Source organism: Vigna angularis, chromosome 10 (genome assembly GCF_016808095.1).
Source record: "Vigna angularis cultivar LongXiaoDou No.4 chromosome 10, ASM1680809v1, whole genome shotgun sequence".
Taxonomy (NCBI): Eukaryota; Viridiplantae; Streptophyta; class Magnoliopsida; order Fabales; family Fabaceae; genus Vigna; species Vigna angularis.
The window spans coordinates 26,311,184-26,324,110 of NC_068979.1; the positions used below are offsets into that span (position 1 = coordinate 26,311,184).

The window sequence follows — 12,927 nt, forward strand, 5'->3', positions numbered from 1 at the left end:
TTTTAGCATATTTATTCTCTTTTGTTACTTTAAGCTTCTTTTAAACTCGATATTTAGTTTTCACTAAGTGAATATATTTTTCTTTCTAAAGTTCTTCGAGGTAAATATTCACAATTAAATAATCTTGGTTATCATAATATTCAACGACAACTTTTGAGTTTTTTTAATAATCATAACACCATATTTGTTAATTCTAAAATGGACCTTTATCACGGGGCAAATCTTTCAACAAATAGAGAAACTCAAGAAATTATGGACAACACATTGTAAATTGTGGATCTTCAAACACTCATTACACATCATGACCATAATGCTAGATATTGATAAGTGTCCAAATTAGGTGAATTTTAAGATAAATTTTGCACTTATCTTATTTTCATTTTGTTTAGATTTTGTTTAATTCACCTTATTAAGCTTGATTTGAAAATTTAAGAATTAAAAGAGAGTTAAAGTAAAGAAACATAGAAATTGGACTAGAATTAACCAATTTTAAGAAAACTCTCAACCAAGCACTACATCCATAGTTTGACTCAGAATACTCAAAGCCGAGGTCTTAGAGGCGGAAGAGGAGGTGAATGTGGCCGAGGTAATTTTGAGGATAATAGTGAAGAGAAAACCAGTCAATAAAATTAACGTGGTCGAGGACAAGGGAAAGACTGAGGAGATCGGTCAATAGTGTAGTGTTTTAAGTGTGGCAAGCACGATCATTATGCAAACGAGTGCAGATTGTGGAAGTGCTACAATTGTGGTAAGCTTGGTCACATTGCTAAATTTTGTCAAACTGAAAAGTGAGAGAAACCTTCTTACAACAGAAAATGAAGAAGAGATAGAGATTTTGTTATTTTTAGAAAACTCGGACACGTTCAAGATCGAGCTATCCGAGGCAGTGCAAGAAGAGGCTAAACAACTTGATGTCGAGTAGATTCTGACTGAGTTTTTTGAGGCTGAACAGGAGGAGACCAAGGTGTCTAGAGCCGAACATGAGAAAATTGGATTGTTTGGAGCCAAGGAGGTGAAGGTCGATCTGTTAAGCGTCGAGTTGTTAAAGAACTTGGCAATGCTGATAAAGTGCTCAATAAATGGTGCAACAAACATGGAGAAGGCAAACTTGGAGAAGTAAGACTGAAGTGGGATGATGCACATTGAAAGCGGACTAAATGATGAAAATTTTAAATTTATTGGGGAGTTTTTTTGGGTTAAACTTAAATTTTAGGGATTTATTAGTAATTTTATCTAAGTCTTATTTTATTAGTTTGAGTTTAGTAATATTTAGTTTGATTTTGATAAAGATAAAATAAGGATGAGTAGTTTTGATTTTTCTATTTATTAATTAAGTAGTTCTTTTTATTTTGAGTAGGTTGATATTTTGTTTTTAGTTTTTATTATTTGTAATTGACCCAATACCCTATTTTCATCTATTTAAAGCTATCAAGGTTCAATGAAAATTACCACAACAAATTGAATAGTCATATTATAGTGTGTGTGTGTGTGTCACGCTTATATTTTTACAAAGTGGTATCAGAGTTAGGTTTAGCTTTTAGTAAAATGGTTCATGTATTAAAAGTCTTCTAGGTAAATGTGTTCTGTTAAGATGAACATTGATACAAAAAGAGGTACTCATGATTGAGAATGTTTATACCAGAGGAAGAGTGTACTAATGTGGAAGATACTCACCTATGAGAGGAAGATTTGTTGGGAATCTAAGTATGAGTCTCAATCTCACTTTAGAAAATAATAAAGAAGTGAAACATCAGAATAAAAACCCATTAATTTATTACCTTAAGTCTTTAGATAAAGAGTGATATCAATTCCTTATTTAATTAGACTCAAATCTCATTATATTAACCTTCTCCTCTTGTAAACCTAACAATTGCACCTTGTTTTTCGCTCCAAATTGTTGACACCTTAACCATATATATATATATATATATATATATATATATATATATATATATATCCCATGCATGTACTCCTCACGTAATAATGGTTATACATTTTCCTTTCGTTTTCTCTCTCTCTTCCCTGATAATCCATATATATGTATATACTCTTATGTTGTTGAAGAAAGAAATAGTTACATACTATATAAACAGGCAATATTTTCTTGTCTTGTTTTTGTTTTCTATTCTATGTTATTTTTGGAGTTTTTATAAGTTTTGATATATGTACTGATTTAAACACCCCAACTGTCTCCTTCTCTATAATTTTACTTTACTGCTAATAAAAACAATCACACTGACTTTGATATGTGAAACCTAATTTATTGTAGGGATTAGTTTACTAACAATAATTATTAACCATATCAATTTACAGAAAATATACTCATTCCAAAAATAATTAAGTAACAACTATTAGTAGGTTCAGCTACTCGCAATTTATCATAAACATATAAGTCTAAAAAGCATATCTAAATAAAAATTACTCTACTTAATTCCAATAAAATCAATTTATAAATAAATTAGTGTCTTTAACACATTAACAAATTAATAATATTTTCCTCTATCAGATCACTTTAATAATCTTTAATTTTAAAAATTACAAAAACATCAATTTAATATATCATATATTTTTATGGATGGTGATACCCGTTAAATATTCTTTACAAATTAAAATTAGTATCATTCAATCATAAATAGTTATCTTTGCTAATTAAGTTTTTTTTTATTCTATGATAATTATGTTATAACTTATATCAACAATAACTTGGGGTATTTGATGAGAATACACAACAGTTTTGCATGCAGACAATTAAACTGTAATAAAAGGATAAGGTTTTTAAAACAATGTTTCGTGGTGAAGAGTGAAAGCGATATCCAAGTGAAGATACCTCGTAAAACAAAAACATTATATGCAAATGGATAAGATTCCAAAGAAGTCATTTCAAGCAACTAAAAAAGAGACGATAGGATAAGTGAATCAAATAAGAAGTGTTGGAATTGTTTAAAGAAGTGAAGTTAGGGTAAAATTCTTAAGACTTGAGAAAGATGAATAAAATGAAGAACCTAGAAGAGTGAAGAATTGGCATTGAAAGAGGCTTCTTGATGGAGAAAGTGGTGACAAAAGAAAGTGAGTAATATGGATATTATTGGGTTTGAATTGGAAGGTAGCAAGAGAAATTGATGAGATGTGTGGCCATAGAAAGAGTGAAAACAAATGCAAGACAATATATGTGGGCAAAAGCACATCCAAGCTCATACATAAGCATGTAGTTGTTTGGCATTTATTGACTAATGATCTAGCATCAAGGAACATTGTGATGTTGTGCAAGTATATGCCTATTAGCTTCCAAGAGACAAAGGAAAACATGGACTTTCAAAACATTTTCAGATATATACCAATTCCTATACTAATAATACAGTTTTAATGAACATAAAACACATTAATTATTTCCAAACACAATACCTATAATTAGACTTCTTAGAAAGAAAAAAAAATATATCTTTGTCAAAGCATGGGGTTTTTTCACATGATAAAGCTTACAAATATATAATCAACTACAGAGATCCCAAAACCTGTTGGATTGAGCACCATTTTATCCTTGTTTAAATTTATGGTGCAGTTTTACTGTGTTTATTGACACTGTGAATATCACAACACAATTGATGCTTTCACAATAGTTATAATTAAGTTGCTTAATTACTTTTTATTTGGTCTCTATATTAATAAAAAAATCAATCAGCACTAATAGAAAAATTAAACTTTATAATATTTTGGTCTCTATATTACAGATTTTATTTTATACCTTGAGATATATATCAATGGCATGATCAGGAATTACAACAGCAAGTGATTGAAATTTTGGTAACTTCAGAGTTACATGATGTTCAACTTCAGCTAAATAAGAATCTACCAGGTTAGCAGCTTTAGCCATTGGGCTTAGAGGTTGAAAACTTCCAACTATGCGCCTTTCTTTGGACACAGTTAATGTCATGAACAGTCTCCATTAAGAATCCAATATTTGGAACCAAAAGATCTTCCAGATTTGCTTCATCTAATTGAGAACCAATCCTTTCTCCAAGCTTGAATAACAAGACGAACCAGCACATAAGGCATCGTTGCTATTAGAAAATGGGTTTTAAACCTAACTCAACCCTATAAAATTAGTTTGTAAAACGAGGTTTGCATCCTACTTATATATATTATAATTTGGTTTTATTTTTAATCAATTTGAGACTTTCAAAAGTTGGTGTGTCTTTTTCAGTTGGCAACAACAAAAACAAAAGTTCAGTAGTATGTATAAGAAGAAAATCTTAAAGAAAATGCAGTTTAATAATCACCTGCAATAGACGTTTAGAAAATGCTGCTACACGCTTTAAATTAACATCCTTTTACATTGCTCGGAGGAGGAGAAGTACAATAAACATTTTTGTCTGAGGACAAACACATTAGAAAATTCTACAATTTAGACAAGATTGTTGAACCTTTATTTTCAAAGTTAGACATACCAATTCAACCCACATTTTACAGGTCAAAAATATGGGACGATCCTGGACCATTGCCACTCCTAGTTGTTAAAAACTATTAAAAGAAACCATAGTACAGATTCAAATGTCCATTTAAATGAAAATAAATAAAATGTGTTTAATCACAATAAATAAAATAAGTTTAAGAATTGAACATGATGAATAAGAAACTAACAAAGGATTGAAAAATTAATGTATAAAAAGTAAATATACCCGGAAGAAGTTGAAAGTAATGTAAATAAAGTTTATGAATTCTAGTGTAATCAGGGGAAACGACACAGTTATTTTTGCTCATAGGCAGCGGTTTCCGAACCGAGGCATATCCAGGTGAGGCAAAAAGTCTCGGGTAAGATGTTCCCTAATATAAGTTACGTTCAACTTCCTCCCATTCAAACAGTTCACACAGGGACATCTAAACTTGACTTTATCATACCACTTGTGATCGCATTACGTTACACAAACTCTATAAATTCTTCTACCCCTCTCTCGTACTCAGTGCTGATGCGTGGTAAATTAATCCACCCTCGATCCGTACGCATGTTTACTGAAATGGTTTACACAATTTCAATAATCTTCAATGATCATTTTGATCGTGTTTGTATTCAAGGTGTGACCCTATCCCATTCAAGAAGATTCACTTTTTTTAGTTTATTAAACATATCAATTTTAAACAACATATCTAAAAATTCACGAAATTTTGTCAGCATTTCGCATTGGTCTTCAGGTTACACGAAATGAAAGTGATTATAAATCACAATCAAATATGAACCCGAAGATCAATACAAAACACAACTACAAAATTTCATCAAATTTAAGACATGTATATTAAAATTGATATGTATTAATAAACTATGAAAAAGTCATTACTCTTCTTAAACTGTCCAACCGGACAATTCAAGATTCAATACTTGTAAAATATTATTACCATCTCCCCTCTATTCAACAATATTATCAACAACAATATATATTCAAACAAACAAATAATTTCATATAAAACATGCAATATATTCAAGCAAACAATATATTCAAGCAAACAAGTGAGACTAATACACCGATAGTTATAAGAACTTATTAACATATTTGATTTCTTTTTTTATCATTTCATTATTTGTTAATCATGTTTATGAATTATCTTTTTTTTTTCTTCATTCCTTGGTAATTTGTCTTCCTCAGCTAGTTAAGCCTGTGGTTGGATTGGAAGGTGGATTTGGAGGAATGGAAATGAGTGAATTTGAGGGAAAAGATAGGTGAAAATAAGTTGTTTGGATTAAGGAAAAGATGATGAAAAATGAAGAGGATCTGAGATGAAGGTTTATGAAAGTTAAAGAGTAAAAATGTGATAGATTAAAAATTAATTGCTAAAAATAGAAGATTACTATTATTTATATTATTGTTTATTGTTATTATTATTTATAATTTTTTTTACTATTATTTATTTTAGTAATATTATTATTTATTTATTTTATTATTATTATTTGATTTATAATATTTTATATGATTTTAATCAATTAGATTTATTTGTTTAATAATTATGAAATTAGTTTTTAATATACGTTATTAAAAAAGTTAAAGAAAAAGCATACTGGTTGTCTCATTTTTCCAACTTTCGTTGCATTTCTTAGCTTGCAAAGTTTCCATGTTGGAAACAAACACTGCAAGTGCCCACCGATCATTTTGATACCAACTTTACAATGGACTCGTTCTCTTTTGGGGCAAGCTTTGATTGGATTTGCTCAACCTTTTCCATATCATCCTCTGCATCAATTTTCACACTACACATTTAGGAGTTCACAGGGGTTACCAAACTCTCCATTAACTAAAAGTTAAGATATTTCAGGATGTTCAAACGTTTGTTGCCCAATGTCTCAATAGCAAGTAATTGAAATATCAGCCTAAGCATCCCACAGGACTGCATCTACCTCTTCTTTCCACCAAATGGGAGAATTTGTTACTTTATTTCATTACTGGAGCTCCCCAATTCTCAAGGCATTCACACTGATTCATGTTTTGGTTCTACATCACTTTTACTAATTTTTCATTCAATAATTTACAATCAGGAAGCAAAACGCAGAGAGCAGATTTTTCTTACTGCACCAAGTCTCAACCAATATACTAGTGTCAACCAATATACCAACTCAAATATCAAACACAAGATAAAGAGGATTTGAACAACTTATCGTGATGGGCAGCACCAACGACGACGGCAACAAGGGCGACGACAACAGAGTGGGCGACGACGGCGACAACTGCAGGGACGAAGGCGGTAGAGTGGGAGAACGACGGTGCACTAATTCTCGCAGCAAATGGATGCACAATGTAGGAAAAATGGAGAAACTTCAGGCGTACAAGGTTGAAGAAGAGAGGCCGCGAGAAAGGAGGAAAACGCAGGGTAACTTATTACGCGAAAGAAGATGCAGGTTCAGGCGAGGAAGAAAATGGAGGTTCAGGCGAGGAAGAAGACACAAGTTCGGCCAGAGAGAAAATGATCGAGGAAAGAAGATGCACAGGGTAAGTTCTTACGCGAAAAAATTTTAAATGAGAATATGCTTCGGTTATTCAACAAACCGATGCCTCAGCTCAAATAGACCTCGGTTCCCTGGAACCCGAGGCATAATCTCTAAACATATGTCTCGGTTCCACAACCTACCTAATGTAATAGCAAAGTCCTATCATAAAGCTGGGTTGCAGAAGGGTTTGCAGTAATATTGCAGGTTGTGCCAGGTATATAGGCATCGAGTCTGCTACCAACCGATGCAATAACACTTTTTTTTAAAAATTGTCAGCCAAAAATCTGATTTGCACATAGATATAGATCTCGATTCCATAACTAACCAATGCAATATGGCCTTTCCATTTAGGATTTCTCTAAATCGAGATATATACGTATGTACGCTTCAATTTTTTCTAAACCGAAGCCGGTGCTATATAATTTGAATCTTTATATATAATTTTTCACCCTTAATATCCAAATACTGTTATTTATTATCTTTGTCAAAAGTTATTTCCGCAACATCTATTTCACTACTTCGACAATTGTCTCGTTACTCTTCGAGCAAGGAAACATGTTAATTTTATAGTTTTTTCAATTACTTTTTCAACTTATAGCTTGATTTATCTTCTGAAAACTTTGTTTCGATTTACCTTCCTAGGAAGTGACTCTTTTTTTTTTTTCATTTTCAATTCATCTTTTTTCACACACACGCACAAATTGTCTTGATTGATTATCTCTTAACTCTTATTGTTATGAATGATAAAGCACGATGTGACTCATTTATCTTTCTATTTAAATGCTAAAATAAAAAATATTTTAAGATATTACTACACAATAATATTATAATTTGAATTATTAATACTTACACATAAAATTTTAATTCTTAATTATAATAACTTTTAAATTATCTAATTAAATATATTAATTAATTAAAATTTTGAAAAATATTTATATTTCTGTTTAACCACACATTTATTGTCCATACAAGTCATGGAATCTTGTTCAAAGAGATTAAATTTTCTAATTTATTAAATATAACTGTTATTAAGGTTAAGACACTAAATTGACAAATGGCAACCCACTCCTGTTTTGCTATTTTAACTGTCAAAAAGCCGATACAAGGCCATAGTCAATACCAATCAAACCAAACAGGCTAAATCCAATAACATAAAAAGTAATATAATAATATATAATATAATAAAAGATTGTACAATAAAAAACAAAAGAGAGAAAAGAAAACCATCAAAACCTCAGTGCCGACGCCAAGGAGTGTGTTGTTGGATGTTCAGATTCCAACATGATACCGCGTTCGCTCACTCTCAACTTCAATTGATCAATCACCAAAATCAAATTCCTACACCACACCTTCTCTCTCCTTTGCAAAATCTGAATCAACAACATACAGCAAAACATGTCACTCAACCACACCAACAACACTTCAGATCTACGATTCCAATCCCACAACACAAAAAATAAACAAAAACCGATTTCTCCAAGCGCCCTCAAAATGGCGCCTTCACCCTTCGTCTTCTTTACCCTTCTGTCAATTCTCCACCTTTCGCACTGCAAGACCCTAAAGCGTGACGGTAACGTTAGCTACTTAACTCAGTCCCTTTACCCATGTCGTTTTCTCTCAACTTTTCTCCAATTCGGTTAATTGGGTTGCCGAGTTTTGCTTTTTCCCGTCATGGGTCGGAGTCGTTTATGTCTTCCTCGAATTTTTTGCAGTTAAGGCTTTGAACGAGATCAAGGCTTCTCTTGGGTGGAGAGTGGTGTATGCGTGGGTCGGTGATGACCCTTGTGGTGATGGGGATCTTCCTCCTTGGTCTGGTGTCACGTGTTCCACTGTCGGTGATTATCGTGTCGTGACCGAGCTGTGAGCATCATTTATCTTTTCAATTGATTTAGAAAAATGCAAAAAATGTCCCTTTTTTTTGGAATTGTTGAGATAAAGGTTTTTTATTTTTAAGTTCAGTTGTTGCTGACGAGATTTGAGGTTGTAAAGTTGGTGTAATTGGGATTTGGTATTTTTCAGTGAGGTGTATGCGGTGTCGATTGTCGGACCTTTTCCTACTGCTGTAACCAGCTTACTGGATCTTACACGGCTGTAAGTTTTTATTTTTTTCATTAATCTATGTTTCCTTTAATTTTGATCCTTTAACGGGTTGAGAAACATATGGTGTTGATTAACGCCTATGGTTGTGTTGGAGTTGAATGTTTGAAAGCCAAATATTGTGTTCTGTTTGTATGTTTTTCATATTTGTTTGCAGGATAGCGAGGAGTTTATTTGGTTGGTGTTTTTTAATTTGATGCAAAATAATAAAGAAATTAATTATAAATGGTTGATTGAGATTTATGGGTTGAGATAATGCATTTGCAGTTCATCTGCGTTTTGTTTTGCTTTGTTGCTTTTAATTACAATTACTATATGTGTATCATTGAAATGCTTCCATTTTGATTCTCCCTTTGAAATTCTTATGAGTTGATGCACTGTGTACTTATGGCAGTGATCTTCACAATAACAAGTTGACAGGGCCTATTCCTCCTCAAATTGGACGGTTGAGGCGTCTTAAAATACTGTATGAATTTTCTGATCCCTGTTCACTTTTTCTTTCTCTCTGCATTTTTTGTTCTGATACTTATGTTTGACGCAGTACAATTATTTATACTAGATTTTTATGTTAACAACTAATGTTTATTTAGGAAGATTTTTCTTTTTACTGGGTTTTTATTTAAGCAGTGGTTGATCATCTATAACCATTATTCAAAGATGTTATATTGATTCATTTTTTACCTCTCTTTCCTTCCAGAAATTTGAGGTGGAACAAACTACAGGATGCAATTCCTCCAGAAATTGGTCAGCTCAAAAGTTTAACACATCTGTGAGTAACTCTTACCTTCCTAATGTCTTTGGGCTTGCTTGTCCCTTTTTCATCGTTGCTTTTATTTTATTTAGAATTGTAACTATAATGTCATATCTTTTTTCAGGTACCTAAGCTTCAACAATTTTAAGGGAGAAATTCCCAAGGAGCTAGCAAATCTGCCTGACCTTCGCTATCTTCATCTCCATGAAAACCGTTTAACCGGAAGAATACCACCAGAATTGGGCACTCTACAAAATCTTCGGCACTTGTAATAATCAAAGCATTTTAATTTAATAATATTCTAGTGCAGAGTACACTATTTATCGTACTTAATGTTTCCTAATACTGTTATACTTTATAGGGATGCTGGTAACAATCATTTGGTGGGTACCTTAAGGGAACTCATTCGTATTGAAGGTTGCTTTCCAGCCCTACGCAATCTGTAAGTTAATGCTGGTGAATTAGTTTCCTCAATATATTATCATTTGGTTTTAAATAATATTGTCTAAATTTTAACGTTTTTTTTCTGGAACCAGATATCTAAACAATAATTATTTTACTGGAGGAGTACCTGCACAACTTGCTAACTTAACCAGTCTTGAAATATTGTGAGTGCTGCTTTTCCTTTTATCCTTTAATACCACTTTTCATTCTTCCTCCTCCTTTGAGCATGTGTGTGAGAGAGAGAGAGACAGTATTGCTTTACAATAATTCTACCCTTTTTGCAAGATCTGTCTCTTATTTATGGAATTTCCATAACATGATTATTGTATGTTGGAGGCAGGTACCTATCCTACAACAAAATGTCAGGAGTTATACCATCTAGCATTGCTCATATTCCTAAATTGACATACTTGTAAGTTTGTCTTTCTCTTGTTGATTGGAATCTTCATTAGAAGTGTTGTGCATTGAATAAGGTCTAAGTTGTTTTTGATTTTTCATGAAACTCTTGATTTCGTATTTTGTTGCTACTTATATATCTTTTAATTTTATTTTATAATATACTTATTCTTTAATGGGGAAGATTCCTCACCTTTTTTGGACAGATGTTAATGGAGAAGCTAGTCTTGGAATACCTTATTAGATTTAGTAGTTGAAATATTGTTATTTTGATTGGTGACTTTTAGGAGGTAGTGGATGATATGATTCAGAGAAAGATTAACACTATGCGTATTCAAGAAACTAAATGGGTTGGAGAAAAAGGTACAGATCCAGACACTGCACGAGTTAAACTTTGGTGTACACTAGAAAGTTGGAGGTGATGACAAAATTGCTACTACTGGTGGAAAGTGGTGGAAGTAAAAAGAATCGGGACTAAATTTTACCTTAAAATTTACATTGGAGACTGATAATATTATTAATTTTTGCTTATGCGCCACAAGTAGGATCATAACCACTTTTAAAAGAGAAATTTTGTAAATGTTTTGGATTAAAGTTTTCCTCAAGAGGAAAAGATTCTCGTAGGCAGGGATTTAAATAGATATGTTGTTAATTGGGCAAGATATGTTGATGAATTAAAAGGTTTTGGACCAAGTGATAAGAAATCTTGGTGGTGGAACATAAGTGTTCGAGGAAAGAAATAAAAGAGTGTCTTAAGGATTTACACGAGTCCAATAATACTAAAAATTGGGCAAGATTTTGGAAACATAGAAATGAGGTAGTGAAAGTTGTGAATGAGGCACTATGCAAAGCGGTTGCAGAGTTTTAGCTTGATATTGGGACAAAGAATAAATAAAGAGCATATATATAATAAGCTTGCCAGAAGTAGGTAAAAGAAATCAAGAATTTTGGACCAAGATTTATTAAAGATCAAGAGAATTTCTAAGTTACTGCTACAGATCACGATATCAAAGAAATATGGGATAGCTATGTCCAAAGTTTTTCAATGCTAGATAAGGATTTATATTTAGCATGGAAGAATTAGAAAATTAACTGTTCGAACAAATTTGACTTATTGTGTAGAATTTTAGTTATTGAAGTAAAAGAAGCCTGTAAGAAGATGGATAATAGTAAAGTTTATTAGTTTATATAATTTGGTTGTTCACTGAGTTCAAGAGCATCATGTGATCTACATAGCTAACTTCACCTGCTGGGATAAAGTTATTGTTGCTGTTCTATTGGTTTACCGACAAAAAGAGTTTTTTGTATTGTAACCGGATATATCACAAAATTCAATGGCTGGGCTATTTTTAAACATACGAGTATATAAGTCATATAGAAATTGATGTGATTGTATGTTTACCCTTTTTGATTTTGAGACTTATAAACCTTGTCCTTTAGGCATTGAGTTCTCTAAATGCAATTTAAGAACTAGAAACACATGCTTTACTTGCTTTCATTTATTTATTCTCGCTGGAAAACTATGGTCTTTAATATGCTGCTGTGAGCTTCAATACTACAAACACTTGGCTCAGAATTCTAATTTTCTGTAGAAAATGGAAATTTGAACTTTCCTTTCCTTTCCATTTTGTCAGTAAGATTGATAAATATGTTCTCAGATACTTCCATGAAACTCAATTGTCATCTTTGTGAAGTTTTTAACAATTTCAAGATTTTTTTCTCTATTTCAGGTACTTGGATCACAATCAGTTTTCAGGGAGAATTCCCGATCCCTTTTATAAGCATCTATTTTTGAAAGAAATGTGAGTTTCCAATAAAGTTGTGCAGATCACATTATATTGTTCTAAGAACTGAGAAATTTTATATGCTCTTGGCAGGTACCTCGAAGGAAATGCATTCCGGCCTGGTGTCAACCCCATTGGTTTTCATAAAGTGCTTGAAGTTTCTGATTCAGACTTCCTTGCTTAATAAAAGCTCTAAATATTTATAATTTTTCAGGAACTGTACTTGTATAATTATTGAAAAAATCTTGTTCCTCTAATTACCTCAATGAAATACCCACATAGGTAATTCAATTTTGTCTAATCTGTCTTGTGGTAATAAACAGTCTTTTTTAGTTTACTATTTAAGAGCTTTCCACGTTTCCAACAAGTTGTAATATATAGTCATGAACTCTTGTTATCAGCTTCAAAATTGAAGAATGATATTGCATATTTTTTCAGTAAAAGAATATTACTGAATCCCTGTTGGACTCTAATGAGAGCATTTG

The 12,927-nt window shown here is 32.0% G+C and overlaps 1 protein-coding gene across 1 annotated transcript; it reads left to right on the forward strand.

The window, feature by feature from the left end:
• Positions 1 to 8,173: 8,173 nt before the first annotated feature.
• LOC108341037 (probable leucine-rich repeat receptor-like protein kinase At1g35710) lies at positions 8,174 to 12,915 on the forward strand. Its single transcript, XM_017578643.2, has 11 exons — positions 8,174 to 8,540; positions 8,683 to 8,830; positions 8,990 to 9,061; positions 9,462 to 9,533; positions 9,765 to 9,836; positions 9,943 to 10,086; positions 10,180 to 10,260; positions 10,355 to 10,426; positions 10,603 to 10,674; positions 12,389 to 12,460; positions 12,536 to 12,915. The coding sequence occupies exons 1-11, from the start codon at positions 8,366 to 8,368 to the stop codon at positions 12,624 to 12,626; spliced, it is 1,071 nt and encodes a 356-aa protein (XP_017434132.1). The 5' UTR covers positions 8,174 to 8,365; the 3' UTR covers positions 12,627 to 12,915.
• Positions 12,916 to 12,927: the final 12 nt, after the last annotated feature.